The sequence below is a fragment of the Typha angustifolia genome, chromosome 4 (genome assembly GCF_048772165.1).
Source record: "Typha angustifolia cultivar Huaian chromosome 4, ASM4877216v1, whole genome shotgun sequence".
NCBI lineage: Eukaryota > Viridiplantae > Streptophyta > Magnoliopsida > Poales > Typhaceae > Typha > Typha angustifolia.
In genome coordinates this window covers 6,645,772-6,670,529 of record NC_133242.1, presented here as the reverse complement: position 1 = coordinate 6,670,529, position 24,758 = coordinate 6,645,772, and the positions used below count along the sequence as shown (strand labels likewise).

Here is a 24,758-nt window from a genome sequence, read left to right as displayed (position 1 = left end):
ATCTCAAATATAACCATACCCCTCCACCCGCTAGGGTATCAACATCCATCCAGATTGGGCACCCTCTTAGCTAATAGAAACCTTGTGAGGATAACTCGCCATATATGCTCTAGCAAACGGTATGTGTCCGAATGTCTGCTACGCACACAAACTAACGACCTCGGATGTAAGGCGAACAGGATCGCGACTATGTCAAGCGATCAATCATCTCTAGGCTCACCCTAACCCTCGCGCCAACTCAGGTATCCTCACACTTTCTATCAACTATCCTATCAATCACATTTCATGCTTTCTTTTTAAATGACAGACCATATCCATATATTTAGTACGATAACAAGTCAATAATGCATAACAGGAATTTAGGTGGAATAGAAATTAAGAGAAAGATAGTGCAATGTAGTCTCCACCCATGTAGTTAACACATACATACTTATGATAATCTATTACATGCATACTCACGCTATAAATCAATTGGACATAAAATTATAATAGTATAATCATCTCTCATCATCTCTATTTATCATCATCATACTCATATACAAGTTCAGCCTAATTATATGCATGATAAAAATGTTCTCGACTATAATCATCTATAGATAAGGTCATACAATCATGCTAGAGGCCAAAACATGCATGTACATAATATAATTTGAGAAAGGCGTCTAGGAGATAAGACAACTCACTTTTGATCAGAAGATCAGAATCACATCAGCTTATTCTATGTGCAAGTTCAACTATATCGACAGGTTACTTTGAGGCCCATAAAGAACCAGAAATTGGCACATTGATTCTTGGGACCCTTTCGGGAATTATGGCAAGTTGGACCAATCACATATCAATTCAAGCTACCAAAGGGATAGTGGGTTCACCCCATTTTCTATGTATCACTCATACAATCACATATTGGACCTAGCTAGATTGTGGGAGCTGATCTACCTGAGCCTGTGGATGAGATCTAGATTATGCAATCGGTTTGTGTCTTGGCTCGACAAAGATGGCATCACAGGGGGGTGACTTGTGATAGATAATAGTTGAGGGGCTCGGCCAGCACTCAAACGAGACAACGTGGGAGCTCAAGTCTAACATGGCAGATCACTTCCGAGTCAAGGTGGCAGAATCGCAGTGGGTTGTTGTGGTTCAGCTGAACCAAGCCTAGACAACCCATGATATGACTAGGGTTGGATCTAGCCGTCTCAAGCGGAATCACTTTTGCTTTCATGGAATAAGAATTCTGGTTGTCACATTCAAAATGCGGGGAAGTCGCGTTCTAACGCCCCATTTGAACGCCTGCATACCCTCACTAATACAAAGAAGGCGATTTGGCCAAGACGCCGTTCGAACGCGCACGTTTGAACACCTGCATACATTTGTAGATACAGAGAATGTGTTTTTCTCGTTCAAACATACCCGATCCCGTTCGAATGTGCTCGGCGAGAACGCATTGTTTTAAGGGTTATCTTTTGTTTGTTTAGCTTATTGGGTTATTGTGGAAGGCAACCTTATTGTGGCAATCAATGAATGAATAAACTTGTCTTCTTTCTCCCTCTTTCGACCTAGCTCCTCTCTCCTTTTCCCTCAACCTAGGTGAGGTTAACCATTGCTGGTTACCTATGTAATAACCCAAGGTTAAAAAAAAAATTATAAAAAACAAAATTCCTGCACTGCATGGCACGACAGCTCGTGTCATGCAGTGGCAGCGGAGATGGGCGCCACGCGCCCCAAGCGCTGGCTCGGTGGGCCCCCGTCAACGCAGCCTCCCTCCCCACCGCCTCTCCCCCTTTTCTTCCTCTCTCTCTCTCTCTTTTTCTTTCTTTCGGGCTCTTTCTCACCTCTCTCTTTCTCTCTCTCAAACACTCTCTCTTCCCTACCCACTGCCGCCGCCACCTCCACTAGCGCCGGTGAGCTTCCCTCCTTCTCCTCTTCTCTCTCTCTCTCTCTCTCTCTCTCTCTCTCTCTCTCTCTTTCTCTCTTTGTCGGCTTCTCTCGAGACCGCCGGAGGATTGAGCCGTCGGTGAGAGGCCGGCCGCTGAGTGGCCACCAGCGGCCGCACCCCTCCCCCATGGCCCAACCCTCTTCTTCTTTCTTCTTTCTTCTTTCTTCTTTCTTCTTTCTTCTTTCTTCTTCTTCTTCTTCTTCTTCTTCTTCTTCTTCTTCTTCTTCTTCTTCTCTTTCTTCTCCCTCTCCTCCTCCTCCTTCTTCCCATCTCTCTGCACCCTGTAAGGGGTGTTGGGCTCGGCCCAGCACCCTTGCAGCGCCTTGCTGTGCATGGTGCTGGGCTGAGCCCAGCACTATATATAATTATATATATATATATATGCACAATTAGTTTAGCTTAGTTAATTTAATGTATTTAGGTTATACGAATTAAATATAATCATAGTTAGTATATAGTTCTAATTATATCATGTTTAGCAAAATACCTGCAATTTAAAGTACTATTTTAATCCTAAGTAGGTAATAGTAATTATTAGGGTTATGTACGTATATTCTTACGTAATTAATAGACAGATAAAATATATTTTAAATACACTATTAAATAATATAATTATGATTAATAAATAACAAAAACAAATATAGAAATGAAGAGTACATAATTACAACAAGAAACTATCATTTTGTGGGGTTAATTTTAATTAATAGAAAGACTGACATATTTGTTATAAATAATTTCAGATCCCGACCCCCCTGTTCAAGATCCCGTGGACTTAGCTATCGAGGCGTGATCGTTATCGTAGCAACGTGAACGAGTGGTGGTTTGGTATTTGCAGTGGAGTGAGTAGTCTTATCCCCTAGACGCCTTTCTCAAATTAGGATATATTATATATTATATACATGCATGTTTTGGCCTCCAGCATGATTATATAACTTTATCTAGAGATGATTTCAGTCAAGCATATTTTATCGTGCATTTGATTAGGCTGATCTGGGATATGAGTATATTGGTGATATATAGAGATGATTGGAGATGATGATACTGTTATGGTTTTATGTCGGGATGATCTCTATCATGAGTTTGTATGTGATAAACTAGCAGGATTATGCATGTGTTAGATACATGGTTGGAGTCGGCATTGCATCATTTTTCTCTTGGCTTCTTTACCACTTAAATTCCTAAGTTGCATGATTTGTTACAGTACTGGATATATGCATATGATTTATCATGTATAGAAATCATAAAAATACATGTATACGTGATGTGATTTGATGTGATGTGATGGCTGGAACGGTATCTGGTCCGGACTGGTACTAAGCATACTCTTAGCGTGGCAGAGTATGGTGATGGCTGGTAGTTTTACTCTTATTGTATGATAGGGTACAGCTATCATTGATATACCCTTAGCGTATGGTAGGGTATGATTACTTTCTTCTTAGATACCCTTAGCGTATGGCAGGGTATGATTTATCTACAGAGATCTCTTAGCGTATGACATGGTATGCTATGAGCTTTTGACATGATGTGTATTGAGTTTGAGGCTGGGTATCGTAGTCCAGCATGGTGGATGATATTCAGAGTTGAGATGGATGATTGTGATAGTGAGAGATATGTGGATTATATCTGCTTCTGACATATACGATTATTTAGTGATTGGCATGCATCATGCATCATCATTGATTTAACTAGTATTATTGGATCATAATTGTTATACATGATATGATGTTATATTCGATGATGTTATATGGTAATTTCATCATGTTATATAGTTTCGGTTGGAAATATAATATGGTCATTCATGAGAATTGATTTCATTCATATATAACTCATATATATATATGCTCATACATGGCATCATGCTGCTTTCTTATTCATATTATCCAGTAAATGATTTACTCTCTGTTTGGCATCACTGATTCGGGGTAATTCACTGAGCCTTTTGCTCATGATTCTCTTGTTTTCTCCTTTCCAAAAATCCAGGTAAACGAGAGGAGCAAGATACTCCCTTAGAGGTCTGGCCGGTGAGTGAGGAGTAGAGTGTGGTTAGTGTTATATGCCAGACGAGTTATCTTATTTGATGTACTAGTGGACATTCTCCAAAGTGTATATGTATCCTTGTCTTATATTTTAGCAGGTGACATTGTACTTGTATAATTATGTATATACTACTGTTATGTATATGTAGTTGTGAAAAGCTCTTGATGATGATGTTGTGGCCTGTGTAGGGCCCATGTAGGGTTATTTGTATGCTGTTGACAGTTAGACTTGAGTTATTCTTAGTTTAGATATTGTGGATAAAATTATGATGTTGCTACAGGTTTATTTGATTGTCAGTATATAACCAAATGGTCGGGTGCTACGCACGTGCCGTGTGGGCTCATGCCATGCACGTGTTTAGAGTTTGGGTGTTACAACCGAGCTACCTACGCCTTCATCTGGTAGCCCCTCTCGTCCTTAAGAAACGATCCACTTCCTCCTCTTCTCTGCCTTGCGCACCAGTATCTTCATCACACCATCATTACTCCATCTCCACCTTCATCACTTCCATCTGTCATCAACACCTCCACCATAACTTTGCCCATTTTTTCCCTAGCTACAATCCTAATCTGCGAAGGGCGTAATTATCAAAAATGTAGATCAGGAAGATATAAAAAACAAACTCATATGGTGTTGTAACTTTCTAGCTACGAGAGAATATCTGACGAATATTTACCCCTGACTACACGAATGGATTTCCTACACTACACCCGAGCTTGATCAGGTAGCTGAGATCAAATGTTATTAGGATGGTTGGGGTGGGCTAAGCCCTGCCTTGGTGATCTGCGAAACAGCTCGAGGCTGCTTGTGTGGGCTGCAGCCTAGCCCAAGTGGGGTTTGTTTTAGGTTGGGCTGCTGTCAGTCGAGCCCATGACGAATTTGGGCTGGGTATGGCTAGCCTATGTTGTTGTGGGTTGGGCTGCGACCTAGTCCATATTGTTGTGAGTTAGGCTGCGGCCCAATCTGAGTTGGTGGTGTGTTGGGTTGAGCTACTGTTAGCCCAGCCCATGTAATATTTGAGGCAGGTGCAGCCTAGCCTATGTGGTTGTGAGCTGGACTGCAATCCAATCCATGTTGTTGGCTTGGGCTACAGCCCAAACCAAGTTGGTGGTTTGTTGGGCTAGGCTACAATCAGCCTAGCCCATGTCGGGTTTGGGCTAGGTGCACCTAGCCCATGTGGTTGTGGTTGGGCTATGACCCAACCCAAGTAGCTTTCTTTTTTATTTGGGACCGGGTGTTTCTAATTTTTTTTTAGATTATAGTAATCTATTTTTATCCTTTTTAATTAATGGTTATTATCAACTCGACCATTAATCATTTTTTGAGGATAACTTGCTAATTATAATAATTATTGTTAATTAATCTTAATGTATTAGACTATGGCCTTGCCAATTGCTCCTAAATAGGAATTAGCTATAAGTAGAGTTTAGCATTGTTGATTATGATTTTGGTTAAATTAATTGTAACAAAGAGCTGGTAATCGAGGTGTATCAGTATTAATTACTCATAACAGAGTATTAATACAGAACAATGTAAAGTTAGGTTATTAAGCAAATTGCACTATTTAACAAAGCTAATTAATTAAATGTTGACTACGTGAATTACTGTAAATTGATAATAATGACATGAATGACAATTTGTAGTACATTATGTCAATTACGTTTAATAATACATCACGCCTTGGTATAGCTGTGCCAGTTCTTCCTGACTAATAAATATGATAATTCTTAAATGGACATGCCTAGGTCTCTAGTGGATGTTAATAGGGTTATTTAATTAATCAGTAGGAGGTATTTGTGCTTATGCTTTTTATAACTTTCTTTATGATGTGGACTCCATACCTTGTGAAGATGGACCCATAGCGCAGTTATAATTCGTATCAAGAAAGCAATGTCAGACAAGTGAAACTTATATAATCAAATAATAGTGTAAAGAATGCAATGCCTTACCTTATGATATCACATTCATATCATGCATATAAATACGCTTCCTTGTTGTTATAATCCATGTCATGCATATGAATTTTATTTGATGTTTAGTAAAATTACGCATATTATAATTTCTATGCATATCTGTTAGGCATGATCATGTGTGATAGCTAATAATGTAGGATAATAATATGTTTTTTATTATGCTTGTTGTAGTATATAATACTATACAACTTAGAAACATGCACGACCATAAATGGGGTGACTTCTACATTTCGACAGTGCCCCACACCTCCCTAACTAGGGTTAGGGGGTGGGGGATATTATCATACTTATATACTACGGCCCACGCTTGAGGATTTGATGCAATGTTGATATGGCCTATGGGTGGAGCTTGGTGTGAGCTTGAGTTTAAAGATTTGATAGTCTTAATTGATAATGCATGTACACATTAGATGAACATGATGAGTATGTGATACTAATGCATTGACTTAATCATGATATGGATATTCATATTTACTTATTATTGTATCATTTGTTGCACTACTTTAAAACTATAATATTGGATACTTACTAGTCTTTATGCTAACCACCTTCTGGTAAAATATTTTTAGATCAATAGATGGCCCCAAGCCCATGGAAGATCCGGCAAAAACTAGTTTTAACCCTTTTTATTTATTTTATTCTTGTAAATTAAGCTAGATAGCTTGTAGCACTTGCGTGAGCATTAGGAACTATCTTTGGTTATGTATCTTGGGACTTATTGTGTAACAACCTATTTTAATATATATATATATATATATATATCTTTGGTTATGTACCATGGCCGGCCTCGTGCCATGCAATGGCAGGAGGGGAGGGCGCCACACCCCCCAGCCGCCGGCCCGGCCAACCTGGCCGGGCCAGCTGCGCGGTGGGCCCCGCTGCCACTACTGCGGCCTCCCTCCCACTACCTCTCTCTCTCTCTCTCTTTTGGTCTCTCTCTCACTCTCCTCTCTCTCTAACACTCTTTCACTCTCTCCCTCTACTACCGCCGCTACCCAGCTAACTTGCCGCTGCCCCCACTAATGCCGATGAGCCTCTTTCCTCCTCCTCCTCTCTCTCTCTCTCTCTCTCTCTCTCTCTCTCTCTCTCTCTCTCTCTCTCTCTCTCTCTCTCTCTCTCTCTCTCTCTCTCCTCCCTCTCTCTTTCTCACTCGGGTTCATCGGAACCGAGCCACCTGTGAGAGGCCGGCCGGCTAGCTAGCCAGCAATGACCAAGCCCCTCCCCGCTGGCCCAGCTCCTCCTCCCCTTCCTTCCTTTCTTCTTCTCTTCTTCTTCTTCTTCTTCTTCCTCCTCCTTTCTTCTTTTTCCTGTCTCCTTTTTCTTCCTTCTTCTCCTCCCACCTCGATCGCTGTCTCCTAACTACAACAATGCTAGGCTCTAGGCTTGGCCTAGCACTTTCTAGTTTTATTTTAGCTTCATTTCTTTTCCTTTTTAACTAAGTATTTTATGTAGTTAATGCAATTAGTTTAAATAGAAAATTATATATATATATATATATATATATATATATATATTCAGTAATATAATTATTAGCTAATATAATTAGTAGAATTAATAGTTTATTATATTATAGACACCTAATTGTATTATTTACATATAATATTACTTGCTTTTGTATAAAAATAAAATATCAAACTTTGATAATAATATATTTTACCTATATTTAGCGATTATTAAAGTAAAGAGTAAGAATTGCAAAGATTAATTATAATTAGGTTTTATCTATACTTATATTTTTATAATTATATATATAAGCCTCTTATTATTATTTTATAATTATATACTTAGACAACTTTTATATAAAAAGAACAAACCTTTTATTCTTATTCCATTAATAGAATTTTATAATAATAGCATATTTATATTACCAGAGTTATATCTATAATTAAATCTAGATATTTGAAAAAATACAAAAATAGAAATTCTAAACCTAATAGATCATCATATTTTATATAAATTAATTCTAATTGGATAAACGGCTAACATCATACTACTTAAATATTTTTAAATCACGAACCCCTTATGTGAGACCCCGTGGACCCTGTCGATGAGTTAACGTTTGATTAACAGATGTGAGGGATACGTGGTTCGGATCTTCTAATCAGAAGTGAGTAGTAGTCTTATCCCTTAGATGCCTTTCTTAGATTATGTTATATTATATATTCTGTACATGCATGTTTTGGCCTCTAGCATAATTGTATGATTTTATCTAGAGATGATTACAATCAAGCATATTTTATCATGGATGTAATTAGGCTGATCTTGGATATGAGTATGATGATGATATATAGAGATGGTTAGAGAGGATTATACTGTTATAATTTTATGTTCAGTCGATCTGTAACATGAGTATGCTTGTGATAGATTAGCATGGGTATACATGTGTTGACTGCATTATTGGAGACTAGTCGCAATCTTATTGGCGCAATGGTTAGGGCATGCCTAGAGATGATTGATCGCTCGACATAGTCGCAATCTTATTGACCTTACATCCGAGGTCGTTAGTCTGTGTGTGCAGCAGATATTTGGACGCATGCTGTTTGCCAAGACATATGTGGCAAGTTATCCTCACAAACTTTCTATCAGCTAGGAGAGTACCTAGTCTGGATGGATGTTGATATCCTAGCGAGTGCGAAGTATGGTTATATTTGAGATACTCTTTGTGGGTGGCGGAGTATGGTTTGAGCCTTCGGACATGATGTTGAGACCGGGTACCGAGTATTGACTGTGCATAGTGGTCTATTATGATGATGATTTTTTAGAGATGATATTGATGATTGAGATTTTGAGAAATGCATATGATTTCATTATCGTCTGATATACCTAATTATCGAGTGGTTATTATGCATCATATGTGGTTACTTTTAATATCATAACATGGTCATGGTTGACATACATCATATGTGTCATATAGAGAGACTTATGATGATGGTATGATATAAAAAATTTTTTATACATTGTTAAGAATTATATACTTTGATCAACTATGATATGATATCTACTATATATTTATATATTATTGAGGATACATTCATATACTCATTCATGACATGATGCTCTTTCTAATTTATATTATCCAGTACATGATTTACTCTCTATTTGACATCACTGATTCGGGGTAAGATTTATTCACTAAGCCTTTTGCTCATGACTATCTTTTCTAACCCTCTTAGATATGTGGTACGTGATAGCGACTTAAGATATCCCGAAAATATATTTTAGATTGATGAGGTGAGCTATAGGTGCGGGACGGTATAGATGATAGTTTGTATAGAAATTGAGTTATACCGTTGTTTGTTATATTTGTACTTTATTGTATCAGACGATGATTTGTATAGTGCATGTCAGATTATAATGTACTCGTGTTTTAGTTGTTTAATTGTATCTTGATGGTTTATCGTGGCTTGTGTGGGTCCTGCCAGATTATGTAGTAGTCTAGTGCATATTATTGTGGACTTAGATATTCATATGTAATAGGTTTATTTGGCTGATAATATGATTTCTAGACTATAGGGATTTCTAGAAGCATAAGTTGTGGATGCAGTTAGAATGTGAAGACAAAGCTAGTCTGTGAATTAGTTCATAAGGACCACCATTGTATAACCACTCGTCAAGCTTCCCATATTGGGTAAAAATGCAACCCAATAGCTGCAGAAGTTGGAATATTGGGTAAAGAACCAAAAACAGGTCCACAAATACCATCAATATCTACTGGAGGAGCAGTAATGGAGGCGATAATAAATACAGAAGTTGCGGTCAATAAGGTAGCTAAATTGCGACATTGACTAGGCTCATGGATAGAAATGGGGGTTCTAGCTGAGCTTGGCAAGCCACCAAATAAAGCCACATTAGAGCTCAAGACAGGTGTGATAGACTATTCCTCACTTTACACCTAGAGGACAAGGTGAGGAAAGCGTGGTTGATTGTTATGCAACAACTCGGATCAATCGAGCAACTTTATTGGAATTCGGCGCATGAGTCAAGTTAGGCGCATTTATGTCTTCTTTTCGGGCTAGTCATCGATTTATATTTATTCTTGCATTTGCTTTTTGGTTTCTTTTGTTTATGTGTCTTTAGTATTGCTTATGTGGATTAGTTGGATTGTTACGAACCAAATTTGAATCGATCCGGATGTAAAAAAATTATAAAATTTAGGTGATGGTATTTTCATGAGATAGGATTCTAATGGTTCTAGGTTTACGTCAATCAGATATTTGGATGAAAAGATATAATTAAAATAGTGTAACAATGTCAGAATGGGGCAAAACGTTAAATATTCAACATTGCAGCGATCACTGGAGGGTAGTAGATGCCCAAGGGTGGTGGATGGTCTTGTAAGGTAAGATGGCTTGTGGAGGTAGAATTAGGGTTTCTAATTTAGATATACTCCTAGGAAAATAAACAACTATGATTAACTTACTTCTACTCCTAGATTATCTTATTCTTACTTCTAAAATAAACTCAAAACTTAAAATAATTTTTCAATACTTGTATTGGATGAATAAACAAAGAAGCCTAGCCCCTCTATAGATAGACGTCGGGTATGATGAGTAATACTCGGACTTAGCCCTAAAAGCTTATACGGCTCGAACTAGGACTTGCTTTACAGGCTTACATAACTTAATTGGTCTTGCCTTTGAGACTTATATGACTTAATTAGACTTGCCTTAGAGACTTACATGATTTAATTGGACTTGTCTTTTAAGGCTTATGATTTAATTGGACTTGCCTTTCGAAGCTTACATGACTTAGCTTGACTTGCCTTAGAGCTTATATCAGATATAAGCATAAATTAATAAAAAAATAAATAGACTCGACTAACTTGATGCACGTGGTTGGGTCATAAAACAGACTTGAGCCTTTTCAATCTAGCTAATCAAGTCAGGTTCAGGTTTAATAGGTTATTAGAGTTGTAATCGATAGGCCTAGAGCCTAATCTTGATTTATATTAGGGTTGGTTTGAATCGGTGGGGCCTAACCCAAAGTGGCTAGGTAGACCAAGTCAAGTCAAGTTGGGTAGCCACCTAACTGATACGATTCGAACTTCATCGATGTCGTCTTAAGCATGGATACACCTTACAGGTGTCTTTTCTTATTGTGTTAGTGTTTTATATAGAGAAAATTAAGATTTATGTAGGTTGCGTTCTAACGCGCTTGGGAACGCTTGTAGAGATTACAAATACAGAGAACGGGAATTGTGCACTTGAACGCGCTCAACCCTGTTCAAACGCCCGCGTGCGAACGCCTACATACATTCGCATCGATAGAAAACACAATTTGTGCATTCGAACACGTTCGACCTCGTTCGAATGCAATTGGCGAAAATCCACTATTTCTAGAGTAAATAATTATCATTTTTGACATGTTTGGTTAGCCTCTTAAGGTGTGGATGGCAACCAAAAAGGGGATATTGAATGAATTGAGTTTTTGCCCTAATCTTCTTCCTCTACTTCTCACTTGTTCCCTCATCCCACGGCTCCGCCGCCTCTAGCCTCCCTCCACCGGCCACTCACCCTAATCCCTTAAAGGTGGCCCTCTACTCTCCCTTATTCAAATCTCTCTACCTCGCCCTAACCCTTTCCACCATCTATAATCCTTCCCTATCACCTTCCTTGCCGGTGCCACCCATTACTTCTAGCCTACCACCTCTATAATCCACCAAGGATCCTGTGCCCCCATCCACAGATCCAAAGAACGGACTCCCTAATATTCGCCCACTTATCCGAAGATATCTCTGAATCCCATCGTCCGATTCATCTGAAATTAGATTCGTTGGAAAGTTCTTTTCCAAGGCTACGACCTATCAAAATTTCACATTAATCCGACGCTATATCTTTAGGAATCCTCTTCTAAATTTCCGTGCAAGATTCTGCCCAAACTAGATAACGAGATAGATCAAACCTAATCTAGGGGAAATCATATCAAAGTGGTATTAGAGTCATTGTTTCTTAGACACACGCTTTCTATGATGATAACCAGAGCCTTGGCCACATGGCAAAATGAGGAGGATGAGATTTCCTCAATGGAGAACGGGGAAACGGCTGTGGGACTTCCACCCACGAAACAGCTTATCAAATTTGAATATGGACAAGCCTAGCATTCAAGCCATGATTTGTTCACTTTCTGAATAGATAGCTATCAATAATCAAATGATGATGGAGATGATGTAGGAAATACGGGCGACAAGAGAAGCCATGGCGATCGAAAATGCACCGACGACGCCCCGACGTGAGTGTACCACCATGAACCCACCACCACTGGTTCAAAACCTTCACCGGCAATAACCCCTACTACGACAACCCTTGGGGCAGAGATTAGCAAGGATGGTTTCGCCAGGCTAATGTGCGGGTGAGCCCATCCATTCGGCAAACATAAACAGAGATCATCTTGGAGGTCTAGACCCTTGGGTGAAGTAAGACAATCTGGAACCACATCGAGTTAACATAAATCGAAGGAGGATCATCAACCATTCATGATGCATCCTCCTTAGGTTAGACAAGGGCTTAGAAATGATCCAGACCAAGACAATGGTATCCGTGGGCGAACCATGTATCTCAAACTTTATGAAGTTCAAAGGTGGTGACCTAGTCGATTTGTTGTATAGGGCGGAACAATTTTTGCATACCAAGGTACAACGGAAGAGTATAAGGTTTATTTCAGGAAAAAAAACTGTATGTCGTATTCGAATGCGGGTGGGGTACGTTTGAACGCGTTTGTAAACGCCTGCATTATGTCTGCAAATACAGAGAACGCAAAATATGCATTCGAACGCAATCAAGCGCGTTTAAATGCGATTGACGAAAATTCACTATTTTTAAGGTTAATAATTGTTATTTTTGATTTGTTTGGTTAGCTTCTAAAGGTGTGGATGGCAACCAAGGAGTCATTATTGAATGAATTGAGTTTTGCCCTAGTCTTCTTCATCTTCTTCTCTCTCGTTCTCTCGTTCCCCAGCGTCACCACTTCTAACCTCCCTCGACCGACCACTCACCCTAGTCCCTTAGGGCGGCCCACTTCTCCCCCTTCTTTCAATCTCTCTATTACCTTGCCCTAACCTCTTCCATCATCCATAATCCTTCCACCACCACTCACTCACTGGTACCACCCCATTACCGCTGGTTTACCACCAACCATCATCACCTAGGATCTCGTGCCTCCATCCACGGATCTATAAACGGACTCCCTGATGTTTGTCTACTTTTCGGACGATATCTCGAGATCCCATCGTTCGATTTCCCTAAAATTAGATTTGTTGGAAATCTCTCTTCCAAGGCTATAACATATTAAATTTTCACTTCCATCCGACGGCTACATCTTTCGGGATCCTTTTCTAAAGTTTCGTGCCAGATCTTTTCTAACCTTAGCCCAAGGGGAGATCGTATCACAAGGGTTGATAGGAGTTTCCTTCACACTTTCTTCTTGGTTCATGGTGATTTGATGGTCATCCATATTCACTATTTCTTCAATAGTCCTTCGAGACCTTGTGTTCACCACTAGTGGAGCTTCAAGGTGGTCCAAGGTCCAACCAGCTCTAATACATGTGATATGCGCATCTTTCTAACCATAGAGGAAACTAGATTGCGAGGCATGAGCTAGAAGTTAGTGTTACCACGGATCAATAAGGTTAATATGCAACTTGAGATCTAACAATTAGATGGACGTATGGTTCTGGGGTTGTGATAGACTTAGGATGACGAACAAATCTATCAAAGTGGATAGTGGAAAAGGTGGCCGAAGTGGGCATGGCAGTGATATACCAAGAGTGGCAGTAAGATGGTGGTGATGGTAATGGTGGATATCACAATGTAGTTGATAAGGAAGGGAATATAGAAATAGACTCGTTCTTTAAGGCCAAGGGGGTGTGATCAAACGAGGAGGTAGGGAGTGATGGTTGGCCTAGGTGGTGCTAGGGGGATCACGACTTTGCGCTAGTCGAACGATCTTGTGAAAATTATTCAATAATCTAAAAATACTTTGATTAGGGGCACACCACATAATTTATAGTTGCTTCCTAATTGACTAGATCAACAAAGCCAATCTTAGCTTGGTTCAACCCAACTCAAACCTCATCCTTATGCAATAAATGAAAATGTTAGTTGCACACCATAATGAATTTGGTGGCTACCTAATCCAAATCAGCTAGCCGACTCGAACAGATTTGAGTTTTACACTTACAAATAATCAAATCCTAACTTGACTCGGCCAACCCGACCTTAAGAGCTTGGGTCTGACTTCCTACATAAAGTCCAAAAACTACAACCAATCACAAGAATGTATAATTTAATTAAATAATTGGTTGGGTTGGACATGAAGCTTCTCAGACCCTCGACATTGGAGCTTAGGGTGGTGCGGCTAACCTCCTTGGTTGGTTTGTAACATTATGCCACATTAAGTATAATTATTATTATACACTATATTAATATATAACTAAATCTATAATAACTTATATTTGTGTAGGCTTTCTTATGCTAGTATAAGAAATTAGAATAATTATACTAGTATAGGTCTTTTTATAAATGAACGAGATCTTCGAGGATATGTGCATGTAAACGTTTACCTCAAAGAATTTATGTCCGCCAGATTTCGGCCGGCCTTATCCTGACCGATCCCCATCTTTCCCAGCCACGGGCTTCCCCAGATCCATTAAAACCAAACTTAGTTAAGCAGGCTTCACTCGATATATTAACTCCTATACTGTATGTCTTAATATATGCAATAGCTTAAGATATCACGTTCAAAGATAATGCACCATAGTTTGACACGTAAAAGAGTTGCTCCAACTAATTTGTAACACAAACAGCTGAGTGGTCCCATTTCTCTGAATCCATAAGAGGACAGAACTTCTTGCTGCACCTATTTTCAACGGCCCAGATTGATTCCTACCCTATTCCTTTCCTTTCTCTCTCTTACACGCTTGCGTGTCAGATGAAAAGAATAAAAAAGACCCATTTGGTCTGTGGGGTTTATAATCATATAGATTCCATCTCCAGTGAGACAGGTGGGAGGGCAAATGATATAGAATTCAGAGAATTTTTCATTTAGCACCATGTATAACGTGTTTATTGTAGTTTACAGCTTGCTTTTTATTCTTTCTATATGGACCCCTGAATTCTTTTTTATTAAATTACACAAAAGGTACTCTAAGTAATCCCTGCAAATTTTATTTGATTAACAAATTTTGTGATTGAACGACAAAAAAGGTGAAAACAGGGGACGAAAACCACAATAGACATTATACGATTTTCTTTTTTAACAGTCTATACCCTACCTTTTAATTGTTCATACTTCAAGCCCTATATTTGGACTTTATTATTAGAGAACACTCAAAATTAATTATGGCTAATGAAAAAGAATCAACAGAAGAATATTCTCTTTATAAAGATCTCCTTTTAAAGATACTGGAATAACGTTTCGAGGATGTGTTTTGAGAATAAATTAAAAGTGCAACCCACAGAGCTCAAAATAGAATTTCTAAATAACAGGATGTGAATCATAAATTAGTCAAAATATATGGCACGAATTTTCCTTAAAAACGTATAAACTAAGGTGCGAAATGAAAAAGCTCCAAGGATTTGGCGTGTAGAGGCATGGAGAGATTAGATTGGAGGATTTGGATGGGGACCCCACGCTGGTGGGTTTTGGGGTGGGGGTGGGGCGGGTCAGAAGAGAGAGTTGAGCGGTCAATGCGGAGGGCGAGAAGATTTGTTTAGGTGGAGGATGTCGCGGGAGAAGGGCGCAGCCACCCCGCAATTCGTGCGCTAACTCTCTTCTCTCACATTGTTTGCAATTTTCTATTTAGATCCCTTTTCTTTCTTTATGCCAAACGAGGCACCGCCCCACTGTCACGGCACGTGCTCACGTGACTTACCCCCTCTCACCTTCACCCATATTCTTCTTCACCCCTCTAGTCCACAGTTACAATCCTACCCTCTCCCTTTTGCGCTACCTTGTACCCTCGTTTGCATGGGGTGGTAACTTCGTAATTATTCTAAAGAACACAGCAGTAGGACCACTTGCCCACATAGAAAAGAGACTAGCTACATGAGAGGCATCCAAGCTTTGTTGAATTTTATACTAATATAATTGTCTGGAAGTAATAGCCAGACATCAACAGCTCCAAAATCAACACTAAACTATCACTCCCTCACTCCATTAGTCCTTCTCTTTGGTACCAAACGCTGGTCAGAACTCTGGAGAAAGCTGGAGTTGCCGATGTAACCTATTACTGCAAAGAGAGAGAACAGAGGGGGTAAAAGGAACCTCCAGGCCAAGTTTCTTTTACTTTGTGGTGCTAACTGCCAAGTGCTAAACTTGGGATGTGGTCTTGTTGGCTCGGTTTACTATTCTTGCGAGGATAAAATAGCAGGGCTGGTTACAGAAGTAGACCCAAAGAGAGTGAAGAGATAAAAAGAAATAGAGATAGAGAGAGAAAGAAGAGATGGTGGGCTCTGGAGGAGGGGATGGTAGGAACAAAGAAGCAGTGGGGATGATGGCTCTCCATGAGGCCTTGAGAAATGTCTGCCTCAACTCGGACTGGACTTATTCCGTCTTCTGGACCATTCGCCCCCGCCCGTATGCTTCCTTTTACTATCGCACTATTTTACTAGCTCTCCTAGTTATTAAATTCTATACTTTTCTTAATTAATTCCATAGGAGGTGTAGAGGAGGGAATGGATGCAAGGTCGGCGACGACAATGGTAGCTTGTGAGTATATATCTTGATCTCGATCGTTTGGGATTAGACCAAACTTGGATTTAATTTAAATGGATGAAGTATAGCTAAATTAAAGTACTGGAGTTTGATCTCTTTGAGATAACAATAGGATGCTGATGTGGGAGGACGGATTCTGCCGGACTCGAGTGGCGGAGTGCTTGGAGGACATCGACGGGGAGGATCCGGTCAGGAAGGCATTCAGCAAGATGTCAATTCAGCTGTATAACTATGGAGAAGGGTGGGTACTGGGTAGGTGCTGTTGTTCTTTTTTACCACTGAAAGGGATGTCTCAGTGTTAGTGCTGTAAAGAGCCTCTCTCTTGCCCTACTTCTCACTTTTACTTTTCAAACTCTTTCTTTGTTATTCTTTTCTTTTACTTCTATGATTTCATCTTTAGAAATCAAAAGCCCCTTTTAAGTAATTTGCTTGCCTAGTAATTAGGGTTAGTGTCCATGCTAGCTACTCTGGAATTAGTGGAGGATGAGTAAAAGAGAAAAGAATAATTAGGCAAGGGGGATTAAAGAGGTAGGTTATTTTAGTTTTTGCCTTTCTCTGTTAGTCCTTAGCTCCTAAAGTTTGCTGATTGATTGATTTGAACAGATTGATGGGTAAGGTTGCTTCAGATAAGTGTCACAAATGGGTCTTCAAGGAACCTTCTGAATGCGAACCCAACATTTCCAACTACTGGCAGAGTTCTTTTGATGCTGTATGTAGCCTAACACTGTTTGCTTTGCTTTTTTCTATGTCATGAGAGAGAGAGAGAGAGAGAGAGAGAGAGAGAGAGAGAGAGAGAGAGAGAGAGAGAGGTTGGATGAGGCATTCTGAGCACTCTCAGCAGTCTTTGCATCAGACCTGCTCTGCAAAAGAAGAATTCGATGCTCTCACTCTTCCGCCTTTCTTTCAAGCACTATACAGTACTTAAATGACAATGATCACAGTGAACTTTATTCGTAATATTTCTCTTTTCACTTTTCTGTTATTGCAGCTTCCTCCAGAATGGTCCGATCAATTTGCATCTGGCATTCAGGCAAACTCCATGCTATGCTATTTTCCTCTCCCTCTCCCGTTTATTCTCTTTTTCTTACTTCATTTCTATGTTATTATTTCTTCTAAATTTCTATTTCATGTAAAGCAGACCATAGCAGTGATTCAAGCTGGACATGGGCTTCTACAACTGGGTTCCTGCAAGATTGTGAGTACTAATGATGAACTTTTTTTCCCTCTCTCTAGATCAAAATGAATCAAATCTTAACATTCTTTTATGTCTCAGATACCTGAGGACTTGCACTTTGTGCTTAGAATGAGACACATGTTTGAGTCACTGGGCTACCAATCTGGCTTCTTCCTCTCCCAGTTATTCTCCTCAACCAGAAACAACACCCCTTCACCACCTGCCCCACTGAAACAGACACCAACACGCCCACCACCCCCTCTCTTCAACTGGAACAACCCTCAGCTCCCTTCTTCCTCCCCGGTCCTCCCCAATTCCTTCCACGCTTCGGCTCGGATGCGACTACCCAATAACAAAGATGACCCTCATATCTTCCACCATCTTCCCCACTCCTCTGAAGCCCAAATGGATGAAATGATGCCTGAACATGAACAAGACCTTAAGTGGCCTAATGGTCTATCTTTCTTCACTGCGCTAACCGGAAGGGCAGACGACGCAAAGGTCTTACTCGGCGCTGATGGTTTGGGCAGCATACCACCGTCGCAACAGCATCCGCTGCTGAATCTTTGCGGTAATTCGGAAGAGGCGAAGGCTTCTTCGGAATCTCATGGAAATAGAAGTGAAGCGAATGCTGAGGACTATCTAGGATTAGAGAGCCACTCCAATAAAGTTAGGAAGATGGAGAATAATAAGTTCAAGAGGAGCTTCACACTGCCTGCGAGGATGAGCTCGTCTCCATCGTCTTCTTCTTTGGTGGATCATCATCACCATGCAGCAACTCCTCAAGGAATGGACTATAGAGGCAATGAGTCTGGAATGTATCCGGACTTAATGGAGTCCTTGTTGGAGTAATCTTAGTAGTGTGTACGGAAGAGGAGGATGTAACCTAACGAACTTGTTGCAATGCGAGCTAGCTTTGTTGCCTTCTCTTATAAATTCACCTTTAATGGTTTACCTTCTCCACTTGTTTCTTTGATGTGTCAACTTAATTATTCTCCGCTAGCTGGACGATGATATTGCACTTATTTTACTAACTTCTCAATCGATGCTAGATTGCTAGTCAAACTCTCACCAAGACATTAGGATAATTTGAAGCCCATAAATAATATAAAGAACTAATATAAGGAACTACTTTTTTGTATATACATATCAAGATAAGCATATCATTGATTCAATTGCCAAAGGTGTATTTTTATGACTAAGTATCACGCATTCTCTGTGATCGTATCCCTTCAATATTTGTGGTCTTCTGTTGGTTGGACGTTTCGTGTTATCTATTTTCTATGTTGGGCACTGTAGCTGTCTTACGTAACATCTAGCATCAGTCGTGTCAATGAACTGAAATATAAGACAAGAGTTCTTTATTCTCATTAATGTCACTTCTTACCTTACTGATTAATCCTAGCAAAAACATTTTATCTGATATAATCTAAGTTGCAAATCGACCTTTCCCTTCTTAGTTATATGATATCTGGGGCGCCAAGAAATAAAGATGCACGGGAGCTCGGCTCCATAAAAGTCGGCTTGAGCTCACTCATCTAATAAGCAAGCCGAGGCCGAGCTTCATAGACCTTTTGATAAATGAGCTGAGCTCTATAATATATATATATATATATATGTGTGTGTAGTGTGTGTGAAGCTTAAAATTGTAAGGCAGTTGGTTAGACCCAGCTCGAGTTATTACTTGTAAGTTTTAGTACTTTGATTAAGCTAGTCGTGGTAACTTGCCTATAGACAACTTTGAGACGTTTGAGTCATTTAAATGATAGTAAATAAGATTTACATGATTAGTTTAATAGAGAAATTGGGAAATTTTGGGGAAGAAGACTCCAAACAAGTTTGGATGGAGGCACAGACTTGGGATGGTAGTGGTAGGCTACCGGAGGAGGCAGCTGACTTGGTCAGCCAAGGGTGGTGATCAATGTTGGGGTCGACGATGCAATGTGTAACATACTCGCCCCCCAAAAAAAAGAGGCACCTGAGGGGGACTTGCCCACCCTCACGTCCTCACCCTTGGTAGGTCTTGGCCTGACAAAGGGCTACATTTGTCAGGCCAAGGTAAGGTGAGGGAGGGCAGGCCTAGCCCTCCCCCCTACAAAGGGGGGGCGGGGGGGGGGGGGGGGGCAACCTTCTCTACCCGCCGCTCCCTCCCTCTCTCTCTCTCTCTCTCTCTCTCTCCCCCTATTTATTCCCCCTCTCGAGGAGACCTCGGCGTCACCCCCTTCCCTTCCACCCTTCTCCTCTCCCTTTCGGAATGTCGTCGTGATCGTCATAGTTGTGGTCGAGCACCTGAGGGGCACGTGCCCACCCTCACATCCCCTCCCTTTGTAGGTCTTGGCTTGCCAAAGGGGTGACTTTGTCAGGCCAAGGTGAGGGGAGGAGGAGGGCAGGCCTAGCCCTCTCTGCCCGTCGCTCCCTTCCTCCCCCCCTCCTCCCCCCCTCTCTCTCTCCCTATTTATTCTCCCATCGAGGAGAGCTTGGCGTCACCCCTTTCCCTTCCACCCTTCTCCTTTCCCTTTCCGAACGTCACCATGATCGTCGTAGTCGTGGTCGAACTAGTGTAGTCCTCGTCATCGTTAGTGAGTCTTCTCACTCCTCATCCTTTCTTTTCTCTCTAGTGACAACGTTGTGCTTCGAACTATGCATCGTCACCGTCCCTCCTTCCTTAGCAAGGCGACGGTAGTGGGCTGCCAGCCTTGGTGCTTCTCCCCACTAGGGAGTGGCAACTTGAGGAGGGTAGGGGAGGTGGTACCTCCCTTCTCGGCTTAGGCTAGGAATAACCTAGCCTGAGTGCTGTAGGCACGCCCGAGGTGTGCTTGCCTCGAAGCAGCTCTTGCTAGCCCAAGCGTGCTTAGCTCGAGTTGGGGCAGGTCGAGCTCACGCATGGCAGGCGCACCCCCCGGCTGGCCGTTTGAGCGTGTTGTGCTCACCCGCCTCGGGTTGGGGCTGGCCAGCCTAAGCGCTGGCTGCGAGCTAGGCTTGGCCCAGCCCGATAAGCTCTTTTGAGCCCCTTATTCTTTCTTGGGCTTCGCCTCATGTTTTGGGGCAGGGTAGGGGTTGAATCGGATTTTCTTTCCCCTTTATCTTAATCCATAGTATAATACTACTTGTCATCATTTTTTGTTCCTAGTAAATCTTTTTAAGATTTTGGTGTTGACTTGTCGTAGAGCACCCTGTGACTAGCGCTCAGCCTGGGGCCAGCCTTGATTAGGTGGGTACCGCTCTTCACTAGGGACTTTTTAGCGAATCTAGGCAAGTGGTCTATCCACTCTTGATTTATTATTTAATGTGATAGCATAAGGATACTTGACATACTAATCTTTGCATTCTAGCAAAACCTGTCTACTTAGTACGTTGCTTGACATAATTTATTATTTATTTAATATGATGTGATGCATGCTTAGGTAACCATGTTTACTATTCTATTATATTAAACTTAATTATCTTGTCATGACATTGCACACGTACACAACCCGAAGGGGGATGATTCTACGTCTCGGTAGTACCCGACACCTCTCAAGCTAGGGTTAGGGGTGGGGGATATTTTATAGTATATATAGTAGGGCAGTCAATCAGGTAGCCGTTTTGTCGGGTGATAGGCAATTTACTATCGATTGATGAGAATCTATCTCTTAAGGTGCTTAAATTGGAAAATAAGGGTAGGATGACATAGACATAGCGGTACTCGATGACGCAGGGTAAAGGCATCTGTGAGTGACGGCTCATGAGATTTCCACACTATGGTGCGATTATGTAGAGCTGGGGGCTCGGAGGGGTCCTATCGATGCGTGGTACTGACCTCGATGTGGGTTTACGATTGAGGTCCTTAGTCTGCATGGCAGATAACCCGATCATGCTATTCGTTGGGTTATGGGCAAGCGATTCTACTGCTAGGGTCTACCATCCCTTGAGGGCTTGTGTTAGGAGGCATCTTATGCATAAAGAATGGATAAATTAACCGTAATCCTGTCGAACCATGCTTGCTAGTTATTGATATATATACTCCATGTTATGATGCATATCATTCTATATAATGCACTTTCCTGTATCTTGTTTCGAGTCGGATGTGATAATTATTGTAGATCAATAATTAGGGATAGTGTAACACACAAAAAAAACCCCTGACGCATGCGTCGAGCGTGTGCGTCATAGACCTTGCCATCCCCCCGTCTGGCCCATCCTCTTCTCCTTTTCTTCTTCTTCTTCTTCTTCTTCTTCTTCTTCTTCCCTTGCTGTGCACGCCACTAACGCCCCTCCTCTACTTCTTCCCCAAACCGCAACCATCCCAGCCATTATCTCTCCTCCACCCCGCTACCTCTCTCTTTCCCTCTTCTTTCTCTCAGGTTGCTGACGCCGAAGACGAAGCCCTAGAGCCGACGGCCAACAAAGCCAATCGCGCAACCCCTCGGTAAATCTCCTTTTCTTTTGGTTGTTTCCTTTCTTTCACCGTGCCTTACCCCCCCTCTCGGTAGTGTGGCTGCACCGTCGGTGCCGTTGACCTTGATGGTGGCCGCGTCTCTCTCTCCTTGATTTCCTACTCTCTTTTCCCTCCCCTTCCCTCTGGCGAGCCACCCACCTCGGGTGAGGACTGCGGGCCGCTGACATCAAGGGCGGGCTACCGACAGCATGGGCCACCGACAGCGCCGGGCCCTTCTCTGTACCCCCTTTATCTCCTTCCCTCATAAGAAGATGGGGTGGGTTGCGCTGAACGACAGCCCACTAAGCTCGATAATGATCGAGAAGGTTCTACGTGTCCACGTAGCCTCCTCACGAATTGATGAGGCCCCCTGTCACCTGGAAAGTAGCGGAGGAGGGACATCCTTGAATCGTTTCATGCAGTTGAAACCCCCGGTTTTTAGTGGCACTATGGAGCCATTGGAGGCTAACAGATTGTTAATGGATGTCAAGAAGATCTTGGACACCCTAGAGTGCCCCGATCGGCAGTGTGTCTCCTTCGCTACCTTCCTCCTTTGTGTTGATGCTGGGCGGTGGTGGAAGGCGACAGAGAGGTTGATCTAGTTGACACCAGGGTCGAAGATTATTACTTGGGCCATATTCTCTGATGCATGCAACTAGAAATATTTCCCCATGGCTGTGAGGAACAACTTGTGGAGGGATTTAAACGATTTGATACAAGGAAGCATGTCCGTGGCACTATGAGGTGATCTTCGATAGGGCACATTTGGTTCCTATTGATGGGGTTAGGGTTGAGCGCTTCTACGAGGGCTTGGGTCTTGGCATTAGAGAGTGACTATCTATTTTGGGGCCTCTTTCCTATGCCATGACTATGGAGTGGGCCTTGGTTGCTGAGGCTAAAATTATGGAGCGGAAGGCCTTGAACTAGAACTGGGATCGATCGGGTCGCCGTTAGGGCCGGGGGTGTGACGGTCACCGCCCTAGTTTGAGCTCAGGTTCGGGTGGCTCCTCCTAGTCAAGACCTGCTTACCATCCTTACCAGGTAGGCAACTTTACCTCCGGGTCGGCTCTGCTTAGTGCGAGCTCCCATAGTTTGGTGGGCATCAGCTGGGCCCTCTCCCACGCATCAGTTGGGTATTTGCTATGATAGAGATAGATGCCCTGGCTTCTAATGAGGTCGCTAAAGATACTATGACTTTATTTTCTCGACCTACTAAGGTCTTGTTCGACTCCGGGACCATGCATTCGTTCATTTCTACACTTTTCTGCCTATGCTGACCGTCTTACTGAGTTTCTTGATGAGCCTCTCCTGATATCCACTCCCTTGGGGGACGCATCTAGATTAGCCATGTCCTCCATGCTTGTGTTGTTGGTTTTGGCGAGTGGGACTTATTGGTGGATCTGCTGCCCTTGGAAATGCAAGATTTTGACATTATTCTAGGGATGGATTGGCTAGCACCATACCATGCTAGCATCGACTACTTTTGAATGGAAGTGGTACTTCAATTAAGTGGGGGAGCGGTTTGACGGATTTGCAAGTTGCGTCCGGGCCTTTTGGCCTGCATCTCTTTCGCACTCCACACCCGACCGTCGGTGCCACGCTATTGCTCTGGCCCTTCCTCCTTAGACCTAGCTGCATATGGTGGACCCTTCCCTCTTGTAGGGCTGCCCCCTGATCGCGGAGTTGAGTTCCCCATTACTTTAGTTCCCGGCGCGGGGCCTATGTCTAAGGCGCCCTACTGGATGGCACCTTTGGAGATGGCGGAACTCCGAAGACAGATTGATGATCTCCTTCACAAGGGATTCATTCGCCCTAGTGTATCTCCTAGGGGAGCTCCGATCTTATTTTTTAAGAAAAAGGACAATACCCTATGCTTATGTGTCGACTACCGAGAGTTGAACTGGGTAACTATGAAGAACAAGTATCCTCTCCCCCACATCGAGGACCTTTTGATCAACTCCATGGTGCTCGAGTTTTCTCAAAGATTGACCTACGGACGAGTTATCACCAGCTCATAATTAGGGAGGATGATATTTCGAAGACGGCGTTTCGCTCTCAGCATGGTCACTATGAGTTTCTGGTCATGCCTTTTGGGTTGACCAACGCACCGACCGTCTTCATGGATCTAATGAACCGGGTGTTTCACCTGTTTTTGGATATGTTTGTGGTGGTGTTTATTGATGACATTCTGGTCTATTCTTCCAGTGAGCAAGGAGGATGAGCAGCATCTCTGGTTGGTACTGCAGACCTTGAGGGAGGAATGCCTGCTTGTCAAATTCTATAAATGTGAGTTCTGGTTGGAGGAAGTGGTCTTTCTGAGTCACGTTGTGTAAGGAGATGGCATCTGGGTTGAACAATAGAAGATCTCAACAGTGTTGGAATGGAAGCAACCGACTAGTGTGCCTGAAGTTCGAAGTTTCCTTGGGCATGTCGGCTATTATAGACGCTTTGTGGAGGGATTTTCAAAAATTGCCTCCCCTCTTTCTAGGCTGACCTGTAAGAACCAACCGTTTG

General features: G+C 41.9%; 1 protein-coding gene across 4 annotated transcripts; it reads left to right on the top strand.

Moving 5' to 3' along the window:
* The first annotated feature begins 16,024 nt into the window (after positions 1 to 16,024).
* Positions 16,025 to 18,790, top strand: LOC140758585 (protein RICE SALT SENSITIVE 3). 4 transcript variants are annotated; one of them, XM_073094791.1, is made up of 7 exons: positions 16,029 to 16,515; positions 16,597 to 16,647; positions 16,766 to 16,894; positions 17,257 to 17,362; positions 17,642 to 17,683; positions 17,792 to 17,848; positions 17,927 to 18,790. In XM_073094791.1, the coding sequence occupies exons 1-7, from the start codon at positions 16,382 to 16,384 to the stop codon at positions 18,677 to 18,679; spliced, it is 1,272 nt and encodes a 423-aa protein (XP_072950892.1). In that variant the 5' UTR covers positions 16,029 to 16,381; the 3' UTR covers positions 18,680 to 18,790. The 4 variants fall into 4 exon arrangements, with proteins under 4 accessions (XP_072950891.1, XP_072950892.1, XP_072950893.1 ...); XM_073094790.1 differs by having other exon boundaries at positions 16,025 to 16,515; positions 17,642 to 17,848; XM_073094792.1 differs by lacking the exon at positions 16,029 to 16,515 and having other exon boundaries at positions 16,628 to 16,647; positions 16,766 to 16,905; positions 17,642 to 17,848.
* The last annotated feature ends 5,968 nt before the right edge of the window (positions 18,791 to 24,758 follow it).

Coding starts and splice junctions, on each gene's coding strand:
- LOC140758585 (XM_073094790.1), top strand. CDS start 16,382: ATGGTGGGCTCTGGAGGAGGGGATGGTAGGAACAAAGAAGCAGTGGGG. Junction 16,648..16,765: donor GGCGACGACAATGGTAGCTT/GTGAGTATATAT, acceptor AGATAACAATAG/GATGCTGATGTGGGAGGACG. Junction 17,363..17,641: donor GGCAGAGTTCTTTTGATGCT/GTATGTAGCCTA, acceptor CTGTTATTGCAG/CTTCCTCCAGAATGGTCCGA.